This window comes from Lissotriton vulgaris, chromosome 3_2 (genome assembly GCF_964263255.1).
Source record: "Lissotriton vulgaris chromosome 3_2, aLisVul1.2, whole genome shotgun sequence".
In the NCBI taxonomy this organism is placed as follows: Eukaryota; Metazoa; Chordata; class Amphibia; order Caudata; family Salamandridae; genus Lissotriton; species Lissotriton vulgaris.
The window spans coordinates 13,773,888-13,795,368 of record NC_141690.1 but is presented as its reverse complement, the minus strand read 5'-3'; the positions used below and the strand labels follow the sequence as shown (position 1 = coordinate 13,795,368).

Genomic DNA, 21,481 nt, shown 5'->3' with positions numbered 1-21,481 from the left:
CACCCTCGAGTTTGCTGGGACATTCTCACCCTCCCCTACGACCACGACAAATTTGAGGTTCCAGATCTCTATCACTATTATCTCATGGCCCAATGCCAATATGCGCATCAGTGGTAACACCCAGAAGCCCGATCCCTTATCTGAAGCCTGGGTAGGACCATTTGGGAGACCTCTTCCACTTCTCGATCCTACGAAAGGGCATACCAGTCGATGCCAGTAACATTCAGACTGTATCCACGACCTGTTGGGCATGGCGGAGGTTTAGGCAGACACTGAGTGGTGGATCTCTTTATTCCCTGCTCTCCCACTACTAGATAACCCCTGGCTGGTACTCACACATGAAAAGCTAGTACAGCATATACTTAGATGCCACAACCAGCTCACTCCAATGAACCTTTTTCCCAATGGACATGTCCTGCAACATTCTGACGATCCCCGCTTCGATAATGCTTTGTACATAGACAATTTTGTATTACAGCAATTACATATTATCTTACGATCTCTTCTCCCCTCATACCCCTTGGTTCTAGAGGATTTCCCACCTTTAATGCTTGCTGTATCAGACACTGATGTCGACCAGATGATCTCCAGAATATGCATTCACAAAAACCCTTTTGTTCAAGAGGGGAGGGAACGGGAGGCTGCGGAGTAGGCTGGGTAAGCTGGCCTCCAACCAACATATATCACACAACAAGAAGCTACCCTGACTCAGTGTCTGATTCTTACCAAAAGTTGAGGCACATTATGCCGATGAGGAGATGGTGCTGGACATCTCAAATAAATGTGTGGACTGGCCTCACACACCACCAGGTGTCATGCTTCATCATTGGCTGTCCTCGCCCTTATAAACCACTTTGATAAAGGTTGGGTCTACACCTGGAGACAGGGAGGCACTTCTTTAACCTAGTGGGGGCCCGTGCTGAAAAAAGTGAGTGAGTGATGTTAAAAATCGATGCACGATCCTGCGTGAAGGCTTTAATAGTGCAAAGCGTACTCAATATTATAAATAATGGTGGGGATTAGGGGGTCTAGCACACATGTGTTGCCAACATGTTTCTGCCAATACGGCCCACAGGGTCCATGGCATTCATCAGGGCATAAGTGAGAGAAGGGCTCCTATCTTGACAAAGACGAATCCAGTCACATAGGTTGGCTCTAGTCCAACTCTACCATAACATTTTCGGAACACCTGTAAGACAATGACATATCACAGTATAAGTAAAACAATTTTAAATACCCTTATACTGGTCAGGAAGGAATCAGACGAAGAAAAAACATGCACGTTGTACATTTAACGTTAATGTGGTGAGCATACGTGTCACTGAATACGTGGTGCTCCAAAACTAGTTGTGAGACCAGCTCACACTCTTACCCTATGAGAGTCATGGGGAAGTCCCAGGGTAAGGGAGGAGTAGAGGGACCCCAGTAGTCAAACTCTGTATGTCAAATTAAGTTGGAGATAATTAAAAACGAGAACATTTAAAGAATACATACAATAGCATTCACTCCTATTTGTAGTGGTTGCCTGTTCCACCAAGTAGCTCAATCACACATCCATTCATCCCCTTACTACATCAAGGTGCGTCCCTCGTGATGCTTCTAGGTCTTTCCTCGCTGCTTCCCCGCTGGTGAATGGCTTGGGGAGGCAGCGCGGTATATATATATGATGATATATATGATGAGAGGTCCGGTGGTAAATTGACTCAGTAGCCCACTTTGCTACAGACCAATATCTTTAATTAACTCCGTAGCAAAAGTGGTAGGGGGCGTAATTTTAAATAGATTAACAACCTGGGCAGATGAAAACAATATAATTTTCCCAATTCAATATGGCTTCAGGCCTGGCCATTCAACGATTACCCAGTGCCTGAACCTATATATGATTATAGGGAAATATACTATGGCCAGAGAAGGTACAATCCACATGGCATTCATGGATCTATCGTCGGCTTTCGACTGCGTAGATCGAGGTAGATTATGGGATGTCATGGCAAAAATAGGCATAGAGCAGAATCTGATTAATTTCCTAGCCGACATGCATTCTGACACACGAGCAAATGTCAGATATACACAAGATTTAAAAGTAACAAGGGAATTTGGAATACATCGTGGCGCTCGCCAAGGGTGTATTCTAGCCCCATTCCTCTTCAACCTGTACATCAATGACTTAGAACAGCGTCTCTTAGACACTGGAGTCGATTACCCCTATGTAGGCCGGAAAGGACTGCCGGTACTGCTTTACGCGGACGACGCAGTCCTGATTTCCAGGACAGCAGCAGGCCTACAAACCTTGTTAAAAGCATTTCATGACTTCATGTATTCACGGGACTTGAGTATTAATAACTCAAAATCCTATGTCATGAAGGTAGGCTTGGGGTATAAAAAAAACAAATACCTTTAATGTTAATGGGGAAAAAATTCCAGTGACAAAGACATTCTCCTATTTGGGTGTCCTCTTGGACCATCAGTTAAATTGGGGACCCGCTGTATAGAGGAAAATGGGAGAGGTAACAAGGGCTAATGCAGCCATACTTGATTTTGCAAGGAAAATGGGAAATACCCCAGTGGCTGCATTGCTCCAACTTTATAAAGCAAAATGTATATCTATTGCGTGTTATGGCAGCGAGTTATGGGGGTTCACTTCTTCCAGAGGTCTGGAAGTTGCAGAAAATAACTTCCTAAAACGTGTTCTGAGGGTACCAAGGGGCACTGGTAATTTCTCCGTTCATGAAGAACTGGGTATGCCATACTTGAGCGACAGTTTAGCCGTAAATTCTGTACTTTGTTGGCTAAACTGCTGGATAAATACTGAAATACCCCTTACCCAACAAATTTTAAAAGAAGCAATTACTTGGGAAAACGGATCTAAAGTCCCCTGGCTCAAATATATCAGAAAGTGTCTAATTGAACTAGAGCGCCCTGACCTTTTTATAACCCCAGAACTCACTAGAAAAACTGATGTTACCTCTGTTAAGAAGTCATATCTCTCTTCTAGGTATCTAGCCCGGGAGTAGGCCGAATTAAAGAAAGACAGTGTACGGAAACATGTACTTGTAAAAACTTCTGTACTCATGGAACCGTACCTGTCATGGCCCCTGTCAGGCTATGACCGCTTTTTGCTCTCGAGGTTTCGCCTAGACTTATTTCATCTTCTATTAGCAGTACCGAGGGGGGCCCATCGGGGCCAAGTGTTGCCATCTTGCGGCTGCGACGATAAGTCTCCGCAAGATTTGGCACACTTTTTATTCATCTGCCCTTTTTATTTGGTACCACGGAAACTATATCTAAAACCAATACTCAAAGAGCTGAACTTTGCACAAATTCGACCAGCACTTTATTATCTCCAACTACTAAGTAGTGATTGCACTTTGTTTGTATGTAGTTTTTTAAAACTTGCGATCAAATTCAGGAAAAGTATGGAGGGATAATTTGTGTTTTTGTCGAGAGTTTTTCTTTTAATCAGTCTAACTATTTATATTTAAATGCTTTTTAACTGTGTATTCTGCCTGTAAACTTTTACTTTATGTGATCTCTAGTTATATATGAATTAATTGTAAAATTTTATTGAAATGTGCTTTTATGGATGTTACTATGAACATTCGAATAAAGTTCTTTTTGACTTTGACTTTGACTCATTAGCCTTTAAATGATTTACACCTGGGACGCCGTTAGAAACGGTACCCAGTGCTTTGATATTGCGTTGTACTTCCGCTGTCCGCATAAAACTGTCTGATGTAAGCGTCATCGTTATGTGGCTGTTGTCATCGGAACGAAGAGATCGTGCACTCTGATCCGGTTTAGTTGTTTTATGAACAAAGCATGCGCAAATGACTACCGGAGTGTTCCGATTGTCGCACATGCCTTTTACCGCCCAGAACGAGTGCGGGCAGAGAGCGGTGTGCTCTCTTGTTAATAACTGTCCCCGGATTGTCACTACCCAGGGTGAGGGTGTTGGTTAGAAAAAACCCTGCGCAAAAGGCTATATAAATGCTAAAGATAGAGCACGTGTTCCAAAATTTGAAAAGAAGCAGGCAAAAATGATTGCTCCGTTTCTAAGTAAACATGCCTTAAGACTGCTCCTAAAAGCACAGGACCCTAAAGGGCACACTAGGGATATACCTAGGTCCATGCGTCGATTGGTATTGATGACATTTCTATTGACCAAGTGTGAGATTGCTGTCCACTGGGGCAGTAACAGGGTTCCTACCCTTTCAGCCTGGCTTAAAAGTATGACATATTGTGATAGCGTCAGAGAGGACTATGCACTCCTACAACCACTCCTACAAACCCTCACATCCCGCCCAAGAGACTTTTGGCAACCCCTATAAGATTATCTACCTACCCTTGAATACAATTCTACAGATTGAATTAGGTGCCAACCCCTCCTCACGCTTGGGCGCCTTCCCATCCCAATATACCTTTTGTCATCTCTATGCACTATGGATCTGTTTTCTTCTTTTTATGTTTCAATATGCACATTGACCATGTTGATTTGCAATATTTTTTCCTTCATTAATTTACAATGGCACTCTTTACTCCTCGATGCATCTTCAAGATATATTTCTATGATGTGCTTCTTTATTATTATGTTGTTGTCATCTTGACAGTTTTTGAAAATGAATAAATACATTAAAAAAAATAAAACATGCTGTGTTTGAGGTTGGTGATTGGGTGCAAGTAAAGGAAGTGGAATTATGGGGGCAAGTGTGCACCTACATTTTTCAAAGCTATGAGCAGGTCCAGACCGGCCATAGCGGGCACCGGGCAATCCCCCGGTGCGCCGCAAGGGTGGGGGCCGGTTTTGAGCCACTGGGGGCCGATTTTGTTACAGGGCCGTTTTTGCAGCATAGCAGGGGGCGGCCGAGCACTTTGCCAGGGCCGGTTTTGGTTTCCAGTCCGGCCTTGGCTATGAGGGCAGTCAAGGTGTACAATAAAAGTCTGGTTACCCAGAAAGGAAAAAGTGTGGAATGTGAGGAGAATAGAGAAGTGTCAAAGTAATAGGAGTGATTCTCGTGACCAGAATGGAAAAAGTTATTTTGGGAAGATAAGCAAATGTCCTGAAGCTATGTATGGCTGCCAGAATGATTAGTTCACCGCTAGCAATAGTGAGGTTGAAGCCCTTGGTTCTAATGCTGCTCAACTGTTTAATGTATGGGATTCTAATCTAATCTTGCACGCTCTCATGAGGTTCAGGAAGTGAAGACAAATTATATCTTCGACTCTGTAGCTTCCAGAGTTAAAGAAGTTTATTATTACGTGTCCGCTTGGGAAATATAAAGATTTTGTATAATGTAGTTACCCTTTAGAAATTGTTTCGTTTGTTTTCATTTCTGGGCGAAGATATGTTATATTTTGGGGAATATATCCTTACTGTTTGTATTGTTTTGTTTTGAATATCGCACAGATCCTTGCTTGCATGGTGAACTCTGGAACTTAGAGCTCTGATTCAGCAAGCTTCTGTAGAATTCTGTATTGAGCTAGCATTGGACTGTTGGTGATGGAACTGTGCTGCAGAAATAAACTTCGTTCCTGAAATTTGGAGTATTTGCTTTATTAGAGAACTGTTTTACAGGGAATCTTTGCGGAAGTTCTTGTTTCAAGATAATTGAGCCCAAATCATCAGTGGAAAAAGTCAGACCTACTTGAGAAGACATAGTGCTGTGCATAAAATAATTTGAGTGGGAAACCCTGAAGCTTATGGTCAGACTGAACGCTTCAACTGCGGTTCAGGATGCAATGCATAATGCTGTTGTAGGAGGGATAAATTAGGGAAACCTTTGCAAGCAACGTTGCTCTCTTACAGTGTTATCCAGAATTTGGTTATGGGATACTCTCCATTTCAACAACTTAAGACACACAAATCTGGTTCATATTTGGCTCATTGGTGGCTCAAAAGTAGGGTGGGTCTTTCAAGCAGAACAGTGCATCGGGATCTGAGGTTGCATGAAACTGTGTGTCAAACAGTGAACAAGTACAAGCAGCGAATGGCACTGAGTAAGAGTGCTAAAAGAGGAAAGGAGACAGGCAAGGAGTTGTGTGTGGGCAGTTGATGCATGTGAAGATGTTGAGGTGGCACACTGGTACTGCTGGGACGCGGTCAAAGCCAATGAGAGCTGCAGAACTCTTCACAGGCAATCTTTTTTTATTACACAAGTGCTGTGCTCACAACCTTATAATTTATTTGCATCTCTTTTGACCTCTCCTTCGCGTTATTGCTGTGAATGAACCTTGAATCAATAACACAGATTTGTTTGTTCCTCCTTTTCTGTTTTGTTTTTTCCCAAGCCTCTCACAACAAACAACAACCTTTAGAAAGAATGTGACATGTAAAAATAAAATGTTTTCTCCTTTCATACATGACCAAACTTGCATTTTCTTTCCCACACAATGAACTGAAATAGCTGCTCTCCCTATTTTTCATTTGTATTACACCTGGGGAATTTCTTCTGTATTAATAGGCTTTATTAGTGTTGATCTAACAGCAGTGAATCCCTAGGCCACATCCAATCTGAAGTGTCATCTTCTGTTTCTTTAAAAAACATGCTTGAAATTGATCTTTTTATCACCCCTCACCCTACTCTCATCATCAAGAGCTTTAAGGTGTTCTTCCAAATCTCAAACATTACAAAGCTATTCCATTACTAGTGTGGCAACCCTTTGAAGTATACGTTTGTTCAAACCCTGTGGTTTTGAGTACAGGAGCTTTGTGTTCCTTATGAATGAAGGCGATGCAAGGCGTGATGGCAAAGCCTGGTTCAACTTGGTTTAATTTAACACCTCGTAAGCAGAACTGCAGAAGTAGATTTGGGGGAAGGGAGTTGATAGTAATGCTTTGGGAAGCTGAGAAAACGGACAAACATCCTTTAAATAATACTACATATAACATTCTAAAATTCTATTTTCAGTCTTTTTATGCATAGGATTTACAGCATCAATGAGAAATCAAAGATCTGGAATGGCAATTTCTAAGTTTTGTTAGTTGTGACTACAAACGAATTAGAAAAGTCAGCCGAAATACATTCTTAGCACGTTCAAACTTTATAAGAAACAAAATGTTTTGGATGTTTTTCAGCACTAAGTTATTTTTTAAACAAAAACATATCAACAACCTACAGCATTGGTTTGTATTTTTTGAATAATATTAAATACATAAAGTACAGTAATATGTTTACATTAGTCTGAAATATTCCTTGTTTTTCATTATTGAAAAGGACTGATGCTTCATGTTATACATTGACTGTAGACTTATTTGCTGAAGGTTATTTATTTTATTTTTATTTTACTCTTTTGTCTAGGGTTAGGGCAACTCAGTCACTTCAAACCACTTCAAAGAGGAGGTTACAAAATGCACCTAGAAGGGTACTGAACGTAGATGAAAGTAAAATGATATGTAGAAGTCAAAGTTTGAATATCAGCTGAGAAGCAGAATGGGAAAGATGTTTCTTGCTGAATAGGAGGAAATGTCTTTCAGGATGAAGGAAACAATTTCCAGAGAGGTAGGAGCCTGAAGCATGGAAGGATGACCCCTCCCAAAGTGTCTGTGTAGTGCAGCGGTAAGGGCTGCAGTCAATCGTATGCATCGGTCCAGTTAGAATTTATATCCATATCAAAAGTGTGATTTCCATGATTTATGTCACATTACATGATGAATAATTCACCTTGGGGAGGAGAGATACGTGTCCTTGTCCTCTGCCAATGGTTACTTCCCAGCTGGCCATACTGTACTCTGTTCTGAGTTTCCACTGTGATGCCTTTTTCGGAAGCGGTCAGCACAAAGTTGTATCTGTTCCTAAATAGCGTTCTACCTAAAGACTTCCTCCAGCTCCTGCTCCGAGTAACGTATGACTGAGTTTCTTGTAGTCATCTCTGTGAAAATATGAAAACAAATGACAGAGTCAGTGGACCATAGGAAAATTCATCACAACACTGCCAAGCACTTACTGCAAAATCCTGCTGTGCCTTTTCCTGTAATTCTTTCTAATTAGAGCAATAGTAGCACCATTACATTATGTACAAGATTGCCAAATATTAGACTGTTCCAATACTTTGCCATTTACTCTTTCCCACAATACTATTATATTCACTGTCCGAAAGTCGACAGACAGGTCAATTTTTGTATTTCTGAATGCCTGTCTGACAGAGCCCCTAATACACTAAATCAGTAAATTAACACATTTAGGGCCAGATGTGCGTAGATTTCTTGAGCTCACAAATGGCCCAATTCACAGAATAGGGACGTTTGCGACCGCAAAAAAGCATTTTTATATGTACAGAACCCTATTTTGAGATTCGGTAAGCTATTACCCAATCGCAAAACGGGTTAGCAATTCAGTATTAGGAAAGGGCGTGTTGAGGGCATCCCTTCGTAATAGCGCTTCTCAGTGGTACGTGTGAATGTTTGTAACGGAAATGCGGTATAAAATATTCACATTTTACTGCCTACTTCAAGTAGGTGCCAACCCATTTGCAAATGGGAAGGGGGGCCCCAAGGGACCCCTTCCCCTTTGTCAATGGTTGTAAAAACGTTTTTAAGAGCAGGCAGTGGTCCCACGGACGACTGCCTACACTCAGAAAATGAAGAGAAAACTTTTCATTTTTGTTTTTGAAACATATTTCATTTTCCCTTAAGGAAAACGGGCTGCATTTAAAAAAGAAACATTGCTTCATTTATAAGCGATCACAGACATGGTGGTCGGCTGACCCCAGTGGGCCACCATCCCTGTGATTTTAGCGATTCCCAATGGGCCGCAAATTGTGAGCTAACTCATGAATATTAATGAAGTAGATCAATTTGTGACCCACTGGGAATCGCAAATAGTGCAAAACATATTGTAGAACATGACTGTTTCTGATTACTTAATTGCGAATCGTAAAACTTCGCTATTAGGTAATCACAACACAAACGTATGTGCATCTTGCTCTTATTGTTTTATGGTTTCCTCAGATTACATAGCTGCTTTGGCACTATCATGATATATACAAAGAATTAACAGAATCGAAACATCACTGCGGCTTCAGAACAGGAAGAAAAGCTAATTTAGCAAGCAGGAAAGATGATCATCTTGTTTTTCCAAAAATGCAAAGTTCTTCAAGAAATCAAAGGTTGACCATTAACAAATAAGAAAAACAATACTGTTCAGCATCTACTAAAATAGGATGAAAAGATGTTATCCCTCGCAGGCATATTTCAAGTGTGGCTACACCTACATCAACAAAGAAATGTCTACTTTATATGCAGCGTGGTTAGATAATTCAATAAACATTATTTAATGAACACCACTGAAGGGAAAACGATGTGTTCTACAGTACAATAACAAGGGTGGTACTGTTTCTATTATTGTCACTTACATTTTACAAAGTTGAATATTTATATAAATCACACCACACTAGCAGTAGAAGAGCCATTTGAGCTACTTTACCAATGTTTAAGGAAAAGAAAACTTTCTACAATGTCATATGACTAGAGAAACAAATTGTGTGCTACCAAGTCATATGTTGATACTACGCCAAAGTATATATGACATCTAGGATATACATTTAAATATAGGGGAAATACACCTTGCAGGTCTTTAAAATTTCCCTGAGACCTCCCTTAATGTTTTGTTTTCCATCTAGGATATACAGCCTGACAAGGTCTACTGCTATGTGGCATGAATACTTCTACTTAGTGTTGGGGGAACAACATGGAGGAGATAGCTGCTCTCGGGCAGTAAGGGTCACAGCCCAGCATTCTCAAGAATCGGCTACAAATTCATAAGTAAATGTAAACAACAGGTGTCTTAACTAAAAGGATACACAAGCAAAACCTGTAAATAAATCCTACAATATTAATGTGTTACTTTTATTTTCCTTCTTACTGGGCAGTCCCTAGTTCAGATTGTCATTTGGCTATATACATAGAATATTTCTGCAGGTTAAACTTATGTTATGCTCTTGCTTGTTATAAAATATTATACTGCCTGACTAACTAATCATTTTATCCGGCGTCTTGGAATAAAATGCCCTTATACCTGCGTCTGCGTACCATCCCCGAACACAGCTGCTTCCGTAAGTAGCGAAGACATGGCTTTTTGAAAACTAAGCAATCACTTCATCATCTCTTTGTTAGAACCGTCTGCAAGCGCCATGAGACTCTTGGGAGTGAGATGTGCGCGATAAAAATGTCCCTGACTTGACTAATTCAACTGCCTGGTTTTGAGCTGTTCACCATGCATGGTATAGTATCTTTTGCATATATGTCACACTTACACGTGCATAATGTTTTAACATCTGTCTTCAAACCAATGATCCTGATTGGCAGATTTTTTAATTTGCAAAGTCATAGCAGTCTCATGGGAGATTCATGCAAGTTGGCGTTGCCAGTGTGGTGAAATCCCAAACACCTGTGATGTTATGAGTGTTTATTAAAATTTATAGCACGTTTTCCCACAGTTATTTCACTTCTAAACTTACACCTGCTTATGGAAACTGCAGGTAGTGCAATACATTTGGGAAAGTACCACAAACATGCATGTTTTCAGGGATCTGCATAAAGGGAGTTTGCCCAACAGTCTGCAAGTGAATGAAAAGAGAGAAATAAATAAACCTGCAAATGTACATCTAACCTAACCATCTACACATGGGCTGGCAATCTGAATCCATAGGGTTGGCCTGGAGTAAATTTGTGAGTTTTGTGAACAGAAAAAAACTATTAAAACTACACAATTTGTGGTAGTAGGTCTAATATATGCACAGATTAAGCCATTTTGATAAATCCTATCCATTGTGATTTGAAGCAATTCTTCGCTTTTTCAGCCACCAAAGAAAGTGATGCTTAGTATAACGGCCAAAATGGCAACTAAAATTCAATAGGCATGGACTGAAACTAGCAATATCCAGCTCATCTCGGAGCACACAGTTAAACCAGCACTGCTAATGTTAAACGTTTGCTCCACAGAACCATCTTCATGCCATAACCAGAGAAAATGTATAGCATAATTTAATGTTTGTGGAGCAGAAGAACTAGTAGTATCATTTATAGATGCATTGCCAGTGACCATGAAGCAAAATCCTGCCAAGCCTTGCCTTGTTTCTCTGCGAAAACAACTTTGGAGTTAAACCCAGAGGGTCTGATTCACAAAGGGGCTCCGCATTCGTGGCGGAGGCCCCGCAGTTGTCGGGGCGTCTCCGCACTCGGGGAGGGATCTCCGGCCCGGCGGAGGCAATCCGTCTGCCATCCTTACAGAAAAGACCCCCACCACATAAGGATGGCTGGGGAGTCCGCGGCGGACGGCAAGACCGTCTGCCGCTTTTCCGCCGGTTGCCTTCGCGACCGTCGGAAAAAGTGCATACATATGGTGGGGGTGTCTGCGAGACACTGCCGGCCATATTACGATGCTGGCGGTCCTATGTCTTTCCACGGCGGCAATAAGGCATACGGTCTTTGCTTTGGGGGCCCGTTGCAGGCCCCCAGGGTGAAGGGGGGTGGGGGGTGCACATGGGGGGTACCTATGGTACCCCCCTGCGTTTTGAAAGTACAACATGGCAGGCAGCTGTGCCTGTCATGTTGTGCTTTGAAACGCACAACATGCATTTTTAGCAATGGTAAAAATGCGGGATGCAACTGTGGCAGGTGCATCCTGATTCGAGGCACGGGACCTCCGCCCTTGTGGCGGACGGTCCCTTCCTCCGACAGGATGGCTAATCGACCCCTAAATAAGGAGACTTCCCACCGCTAGAGGTGTGCAGACCCTTTGTGAATCAGGCCCTGCGTGTTTCTGAACGTTTCTGAGATCAGGATGGGTCAAATGCTTGCATGACTGGGATTTAAAGCACATCATTATCTTTACTCAATTTGACATCCTAAATGGCAATAATAGGTCAAAAGCAATAGTGGCATCACAGATTTTAATAGAGCCATCGAACCTTAGGTATTAGCTTGGTTATTTCTAAGCTATACCTTATATAAATGTATATATAACTCGAATCTATTGTTAAAGCAGATTTATTAATGTAACATTGTATGTTTAAATTAGCATAACTATGCCACAAAAAACAACATTACTGGGCCTGTGGGCTGGTTCTACTGACAGCTAGAAAACAGGCTTTTAAAAGTTGCACTGCATGTATGATTTCTCTCTCATTCTGTGTTTTTCCTTTTTCGTTAAATAGACGAAATATGATCATTTAGTGGTGATGTTCACTCGTGTTGTGTCATCTAAGGTGCTTTGGAGGAAGCTTGGTAGAGCTTCAAGGCTGTTGCTCCCTGAAGCCATAACCGTATTGTTTATCCATGTTAGTGGCTAATTGTTAATGTCATTTAAACTTGTAAACTTGGGGATTTATAGAGCGCAATTGTTGCCCGAGGGCGTCCAAGCGCTGGGATAACCATAACCTACAGAGAACAGGAGGGGGGGGGGGACAGCGGAATTAACAAGCGGATGTGAATAAGTAAGTCTTCAGTTGCTTGCGAAACAGAGTGAGGTCCTGAGTGGCTCTGAGATGAAGTGGCAGAGTGTTCCAAGCCTTGGAAGCGTTGTAAGTAAACGTCCTTCCACCGGTTCTGGATCTTTTTATTCTTGGGACCACTGCTAGGAGAGTTTACCTTTATGTATGGTAAAGGGGACAACTTATTATTCATAATTTGGGAAGTCTTTAGGGCAGCCTGTTTTATGTAACATAATTTTCATAATGCTGATTGGTGTATATCATGTATCTTTTTTAGTTCAGCCCATAACACCAACCCAGGTTATATCAAAGGCATGATTCTCTACTGCAATACAAGCATAAAAACGTTATTCTTTTGGCATATGTGTCGAGCTTTTCCCTATTTCTCCAGAGGCAGACCTCATGTCGGTCCTCGTGCTCACTTTGTACTTCCTCCTTACTGGGCAGTCCTTAGGTCAGATTGTCATTTGGCTCTATACATAAAATATTTCTGCAGCTTAAACTTTTGTTATCCTCTTGTTTATTATAAAATATTATACTGCCTGACTAACTAATCTTTTTGCTTTCTGTAATGTTTCTTAATTAAAAACCAAAAAAACATTCTTGCTTTGGACCATGGGTCTTGTCTTTTGTAGGTTTTTTTTTGCCTTAAGCTCTCATCCTTTGGGACTAACAAGGCACCAGTACATATAATCGGCCCTTTGAATTCACCCGTACAAAGTACCAACACTTCTTACAAAAGCAGCAGAGAGCTATCCACGAGAGAATGTATACTATGGCACAGAGGCACTGGATACCAAAGAGAGAAGGTTGGTCGGGACTGTCTGCAAGCCTAAGTAGTGTTAGAAGAATATACCAGGGCAGAGAGAATCACATAACAAGCATTTGCAATGCAATAGATCTCGCATTATTAAAGTTTGAGCTATTGCCATTGCTAATAATAATGCAACACCAATAGCTCAAACATTCAGTAATGCGAGACCTATTGCATTGCAAATGCTTGTTATTAACAGGCATGTGGGATGCAAAATTCCATGAGAAGAATAATTGAAGGAAATAGGGGTGGCCTCCCCCTTGAAAGGTGGAGGAGGGACAGAATCCTTGTTACAATACATAAAAATAATACTAATAGTACTTACAGAACGGACGGTAACTCTCACTTAAACGGTACTCATTTTATCGACCTCGGAATGGTGTAAGGCACAGTAGACCCAGTCCAGCACCGATAGATAGGCCTCTTAGGAAATACGCTGACCTAACCATAGATTTTTTTCTGTGACAGATTGGGACATAGTCACATTTTGCAAACTGATTGCATCCACGCAATTTTCTAGCACGTGTTAGAAATGCAACAAGTGTTGTCAGCCAGTAACTGGCTGTGACTGACTAGGTCACAACTGCCGGGTTTTTAGAGTACGTGGCCTGTCTCAAAGACTCCAGATTTCCACATTGGCCAGTCTTCCTCTACTAGCTGGATTGTTTGTGTCCGCACCCATTTCTATGCAGGAGGCGCATGCACCCACTGAGCTATCGCACTGGCCACACATGGCTGGCACTGCGGAAGAACTCTCCTCCAGGCGCCTGGAATTGCCGCTTGATACACGTTGGTTTCCATAATGATCGGACCAGAAAGGTAGCACCCCCAACCCTAACGTCTCATGGAACATAGCAGTCTCCCTAAACCCGGCTCGCCCTCCGAGCGGAGTCCCCAGAGAGCCGCACAATGGCTTCAGATCGCGGCGAATGTAATGATCACCAAACTCCATGAGCATACCTGAAAATCTAGAGTAATACAAAAACACTCTTGGTTAAATGTATTATACAAGTGTGAAAATTCCCTTACCTCGCATTTTCTCTCCAAACCATTTTTCTAATCTAAGCTATGCAATGAGGCAGGTGCCAAAGAACAGGAGTGTGACAAAACATCAGCTTTTCAGAGGGCATTATTGAGAGATAATAACCCTTCTCCCACATTATGTATACAAAGATGAAGAGGGTGTGCGAAGATAGTGTAGGTCAATTACTGCATGGTAATACATTCTAGAACATTTATTCATGCTTTTAGGAGCTGATTGCTAGGAGCAGCAGCAAATGACAAACCTTCTCAGCTCTGGGTTTTAAAATTAAAGTGCTGCAGATATTTTGATAGTCGATGTTTTTGAATCCACGTTTTCGAATCGGCATTGCATTATTTTTAGTGTATGTAGGCCCTGCTCCCAGTTAAGGCCGTCCTTCTGGACGAGCTGATTGGCCAACACAGTCTGAACATTGGATTGCATGTTTTAGTATTGAGTAGTGGATCGCCTCTTTATCTACTAAATACTTGCGGTTTCTTGGATTATGGAGAAATTGCGTTTTTTGGTAGTTGCTAGAATGATCTCCATGAAAAAATTACCGAATAGTGCCGCCAGTTCCCTTCATCGCAAGCACGCGCACACACATGCGCAGCATTCCTTGCAAACTGCGCACATGTAAATGTATTGGAAGAGAAAAACAGGAGCGTGCTTTGGAAGGTGCAAATATTTTGAGAGGACGGCAAATCAATAATACTGTGGGAGGCAGAGAGGGTGGGAAGGAGGGAGGGGGCGGATGAGAGGTCACAGGTCTTTCTTCACATCCCCGGCGCAGCCCACCTGTGTAATTGTTCATATCCTTCTTTAGGGAAGCCCGATGCTCAACTCCGAAGCGAAAACAGCATTCCAGTGAAATCATGCTAGGGTCCTCGTTTGAAAAGTAAATCAGATCACGAACGAAAGAAAACCAGTGGTGCGCGCGCACCACAGAGGAGTAAGGGCTAAGGAGCGCATCATCGGCGCAAACGCATGCTGCTACGCGTGCTGGCCACCGGTGGGAATGGGCGGAGTAAAGGCAGGACATGCGCCCGCCTTTGCCCAATCCCATGCCTTTTTTTTTAAAAAGCAAACAAAAGCCAATGCCAGACGGGGGAAGCAAAACCACACGCACAAGCGTGTGGGTAGCTTTCTGATCCCTGTACAAGAGGTCTTGCGCTGCACGAGCACTTCTGCGCACTGCAACGCTAAGCGCGAGACCTAAAAAGGGAAGCCTGGCGCTGCTCCTTAGAGACCAGCAGTGAAAAGCTAATTTTTCAAGAAGGAGTTGCTGGAAGACGTGAGTCTTTAGCTCCTTCCGGAAGAAGAAAATGGTTGTTCTCTGCCAGATTAAAACTGGGCTTACATTCCACAGTCTAGGTGAACAGTGGGACAACGCTTGACCAGAGATTAACGTGTAATCTCTGGCCCATTTAAAGAGCGAAAAACAAGGCTGCAATGTCCTGTAGTGCGAGAGACCATAGTTATGTTTCACGCTATTCCATGGAAACATTTTCCAAGCCACCGACCAAAAATAGAAAACTGGTGATCAACAAAGAAAATGAGGCTGAAGAAGGTTGAATTTTGTCAGGAAAGAAGCTGCCCTAAGTTCTACAGCCCCATTTCCCAAGGAAAATCTGTAAATGCACACCCGTAAACATATTTTGAAGCATGGGTTTAAATATATTATTTTCGGGAATTCACATAACTTTCCCAAAAATTGCACCAGTTAGTGGTTTCCAGACATACCACTGGTAAAGTCAAGTTACATTTGTCCAAATTGCTATTTATTTCCCAACCCAGGGTTGTACACACAATACAACTCTGAAGTGGGAAAAGAGAGCGGCTGTGCAAATGCACTTTTTCATTTTTGCTGCTTTCCCCACAGAGAAAACATTTCCCCCAAAGGGAAACACCCTTCCCTGCACTGCGTCAAAGTTTGGAGGTGTTGCATTCCTATTTGCAACCTGGAATGGAAGCCACTCTAACCAGGGTAGAGAGGGAAGGTCAGAAAGTAATTTGTGACTGGCAACAAATGTGCGGGTGTGTGGACATTTGCAAACCCAAAAGGCAAAACACACCTTAATCTGCCTAACTGTAAACAGTGGTTTATAGTTACACAGTAGTAAAATTATTTTAGTCTGTTAGGTATCTTTTTATGGATACAGGAAAGGTGTAACTTGAGCTATTTTTGTCAGTACACGTACGTATAGGGTCATAAATATTGTGAATTTGGGCTTGCAAGTAGCTATGTTATCAATGAATGGGGTATAGATGTCTTCATCTGTGCTACCTATTGGGACAAATTAAATATCTGATTAAATAAGTCTCCACATTAAGAGGTATTTAATCCACTCTGTCATCAGATCTGATTGCTAACAGGGATACATGCAGACTATCTAGTGAGATTTCTTTACCCCGTTACAGTGCTGAGTCCTGAAATGAAAATATGATATGTAGTGGATTACAATTTTTTTTTAAACTTTTTTGGGGAAGATTGAATTTTGATGTAAGAGATGGCCATAAAGTGAATAAAGCATTTGTGTAATGCAAAATCCTTGGGACCCTCTGCATATCACAGATAATTATTGACCTTGGGATAAATGTGGGCCCCTTGGAGGATTGGCCCCACCTCCCCTGCACTACAGGGTCTACAGGGGCCTGTGTTACGCCTCTGGAATAAGGATACTCCAAGATGGTACTAACAAACAAGTGGGTGCACTGGATATAAAATTAGGAAATGGAAGGACAGGCTTACAGTGAAAGTTAGGGTTGCATGCCTGTACAAGGGGTCATATATGTAAAAGTGATTTATGGTATAATTGTTTCAGATGTTAATATGAGAATAAAGCAAATAATTGATATATTATCCTGAGGAAGGTGCCATATGTTGAGCTAACTACCGAAACACAGCATCAACAGATCTGCCAAAGTACCTTAATGCTGATCTGTGTTGCACTCCACCAGTTAATACATGCTGGTCACAGGTTTTGAAAAGATAATGTTAATATGTTATAATATATTTTAATGTTAATATGTGAGAAAAATGCCGAAGTCCCAATTTAAGAGATTTAAAATTGAGCATAAGCCTTTGTCCTAATGTCTCTGTTCCATGCTGGCTGTAGGAAAGGCACATTCACGATGCACACTGTTGCCACACTTACGTGGATCGTCAGGCAATCCATGAGAACGATGAAGTGCTGTTACACTGTGCAGACTATTTTCAGCATTTGGTAGAGTGAACAAATCAATTTTGTGGGTGAAATGGCACTAGCCTATTTCTCATCCTGTGCCTCTACCAATATATTTAATCTACATATACTTACCTCCTTTATGTATCTATATACTTTCAATGTACTTATGGATCTATATATTTATCACTTTCTTCTAATTGAGCATTTTCAATGCACTACCCTATTTCTCAGCCTAAACTTCGCTCAATATATCTTCTAGCCCAACCTTCTGACTCATCTCAAACTTCTTTCTACTACTCCTTCCAATGCACTACCCTATCTCTTATCCTATACATCTATTAATACATCCTCTACATCCACTCTCTCATTTACCCCAAACCCCATACCACTACTATGAGTGCCAAAATTACCCTTTATAGACTCTCTCCTACTCTACCACTCCTTGTATCATCTGACACCTCTTTTTACTATACCAATCCCCTAAAACAAACCTTTCTAAACTCTTCCCTTTGACTCCTCCCCTCCAAAACTCATTTTTCTCATCCAAAAGCCTACTTCTACTGTTAAGAGGTAAAAAAAATCCTTCACTCTTTATCCCTCCACTATCCTTTTCAATCAAAATTAACAGACTGACATGTTCACTTCTCAAATTCCATATTCAACTATACTAATATACTACCCAAATAACTAAATAACAAATCCACTACTCAAATTGCTTCATATTTATACTATACTAATTTTCAACACTAATCCTTTATGGGTTCCAGAGTGGCGTGCTACTCGCCAGAAAAGCGCTTCACACCCATCAGGGGTAACAAGTGCTATATGAATGCAAATCTTTCTTTCCCTTTTATCCCTCCGCTATCCTTCTCACTCCAAGTAACTGACTAATATCCACCTCTGAAATTACTTCATATTTCACCAAATTAATTCACCACTAATCCTTTATAGGCTTCCTGAATAGCGTGCGTCAACAAGCGCTATATAAATACAAACATTTATCCTCCTCTGTCCTTCTACTATCATTCCAAATCCAAATAACTGACTAACCTATCCACCACTTAAAATGTACTTGCATGTTTCACTATACTAATTCAACACTAATCCTCTATGGGTCCTGGAGTAGCGTGCTACTCACCGTAAAAGCGCATTGACAGCTCATCAGGGGTAGTAAGCACTATATAAATGCAATTACAATACAATACAATACAATCTACTAGCTTCTGGAACTTTCCCAGCTAACATTATACATAACTGTTTTTGAGTAGTTTTGTAAGGTGGACACCTTCCTCCCAGGAGTTACTCTCTAAACCAATGGCAGTTTGATTTTTTGCTGATGGCACTGTCATATGTGACCATGCCGCTAAAGGTCTACAGTGATCTCTGGATCTATTGAACCAGTATTCACAGTAATCACCTGCCCATGAATGTAACACATTTCCAGACAATCCAGACAATCACCTTTGCTCTTTCTTCCTTCATGGCAACATTATATACCTCAATGACAGGCACTGTATCCAAACTGACTCCTACTATAAGTCTGAACTCAGGTTTCTCTGAGATGAGATAATCTATTAACTGCACAATAAAGGTATAATGACTCCTTTGTTCAGAATCTGTAAGGACTCCTATTTGGCAACTGTTGACATTTATTGTAATAGAAAGGCTTATGTAGGGAGTTTATTGGGATTCACAAGCCGACTCGCTTTGAAATGTTGTGCGATCATTTACAATCAACCTGACTAAAATTAAGATAGTTACGACTTGTTTTTTGTTTAGCCAGGGCTATCCTTGGTACACTACGGGCCAGATGTAGGTAGGCATTTACTGGTCGTTAACGGCCGAATTCGGCCGTTACCGACCGGTAAATGCAATTTGAGATGTAGGGCCCTGTATTTTACAGAATCGGTAAGTTTACCGATCGGTAAATTTACCGATTCTGTAAAATACCGAATCGGTATTTTTACCGATTCGGTAAAATTGATATGTAGGTGGGACTCTTCTGAGTCCCACAACCCTTACCGAATCGGTATTTTACCATCAAATATATTTGATGGTAAAATACCGATTCCGGTGTGCATGCACATGTGTTGCTGCACACCTGTGCCTTATGACAGGTATGCCTGCCACATGGCCCCCGAACCTTTTTTGGGGGTGCTAGAGGGTGTCAAAGTGACACCCCCTGCACCCTTGTCAAAATCGGTATTTACCGATTCGGTAAATACCGAATCGGTAAAGCCTATTGATTCCTATGGGCTTTTAAGCCCATAGGAATCAATAGGCTTTACCGATTCGGTAAATACCGAATCGGTAAATACCGAATTTTACTGATTCGGTAAAATACCAAATCGGTATTTTTACCGATTCGGTAAAATTGATATGTAGGTGGGACTCTTCTGAGTCCCACAACCCTTACCGAATCGGTATTTTACCATCAAATATATTTGATGGTAAAATACCGATTCCGGTGTGCATGCACATGTGTTGCTGCACACCTGTGCCATATGACAGGCAGACCTGCCCTTAGGGCAGGTATGCCTGCCACATGGCCCCCGAACCTTTTTTGGGGGTGCTAGAGGGTGTCAAAGTGACACCCCCTGCACCCTTGTCAAAATCGGTATTTACCGATTTGGTAAGCCCATAGGAATCAATAGGCTTTACCGATTCGGTATTTACCGAATCGGTAAATACCGAATTTTACCGATTCGGTAAAAGGGAACATCTGGATTCCCTACATACCAACCCCTCACATTTACCGAATCTTGATTACCGAATCGGTAAAATTCGGTAATTTTCGGTAATTAAGATTCGGTAAATGTTACTTACCTACATCTGGCCCTACATGTATTAATCTATTAGAGATTGGAAGCGGATCAGAGATGTATAATGCTGACTATAGATCATTCTGCAGACTTTGGATGCAGATGTTAAATCTAGTGAGACAAAGCCAGGATGAAGCAACCTCACCTCTAACCTTCAGGCTAAAGTGTGCCACAAATGCTATGAAATGTTAAATTTCAAAACTTATGGGACAAACCATCATATGCTCAATACTGATGCTCTGATAACAAGGCAGGGTGTTGGCTTAAGTTGAAACTCCTGGATTCAGAAAGAAATTAATGCAATTTAGGTATGGCTGCATTAATAACTTACAGTCTACTTTTACTCAGAAGGCAATTTTAAAATAAGCGAGGCTGTGAAAATTTTCTAAAAGAAAATTAACACCTTGGTTAATTTTCAATTGCATTGCATGGCCCTTGTCAATATTAGGAGTATCTCTATTGCACCATATGGGTTTGATTCACAAAAGCATTTATGAGTTTAGGAAGTTGTACTACAAGGGGACTCTTTTATATAATCGTACGTGCCTTACAGTGTATTAGTAAAAACAGAAATGGGCACAGTGCTTTTTTGGTACTAATTATACATGAATATCCCCTGAATATTCACATTTTATTCTCATTTTAAAGGCACATAGGAGTACTACTTTATGTACTATGTCATGCGTTCGCACATAGGCCTCTATATTTTAGAATATTTCGAATTACCCGATGGGGACTTTTAAAAAAAATAATCTTTTATATTGAGAGAATCAACATAAATATATTACAAACCAAAGCAAGTGCAGTCATCAGCACTTTACGGTAATCACAATATATTAGTACAATAAAGACAAATCGTCGCAAAGGGTCTACAGTGTAACCACATGTTTCAAAGTTCCAATTATATTAAAAACATTACATTTCCTCATTATCAATCACCGATGAGGGAGGATCACTGAAAGTGGTACATAGCAAACCGTTACTCTCATTCCAGGGGCCCTAGATTTTTGTCCATTCATGCGGGCATCCCCTACTCTCATAGATAACCCTCTTCGTTTGCATACACCAATCCATATCTGACTCCCAGTCAGTATATCTTGGCTTGACCACTCCCTTCCATATTCAGGCTACATTGCGCTTCGCCAACATGCTGCCCATTGAAGCTATATTGGTTTGGAACGACAAATTAAATATGTAACGGCGCACTAGC

At 41.3% G+C, this 21,481-nt stretch overlaps 1 protein-coding gene across 1 annotated transcript in view; it reads right to left on the bottom strand.

Moving 5' to 3' along the window:
* Positions 1–7,114: 7,114 nt before the first annotated feature.
* TMEM156 (transmembrane protein 156) overlaps positions 7,115–21,481 on the bottom strand; it is a 189,686-nt gene continuing 175,319 nt past the window's right edge. Inside the window, exon 7 of the mRNA XM_086963981.1 lies at positions 7,115–7,866. Coding sequence (XP_086820107.1) covers positions 7,802–7,866 — 65 coding nt within the window. The 3' untranslated portion in view covers positions 7,115–7,801. The remainder of the gene's footprint in view (positions 7,867–21,481) is intronic.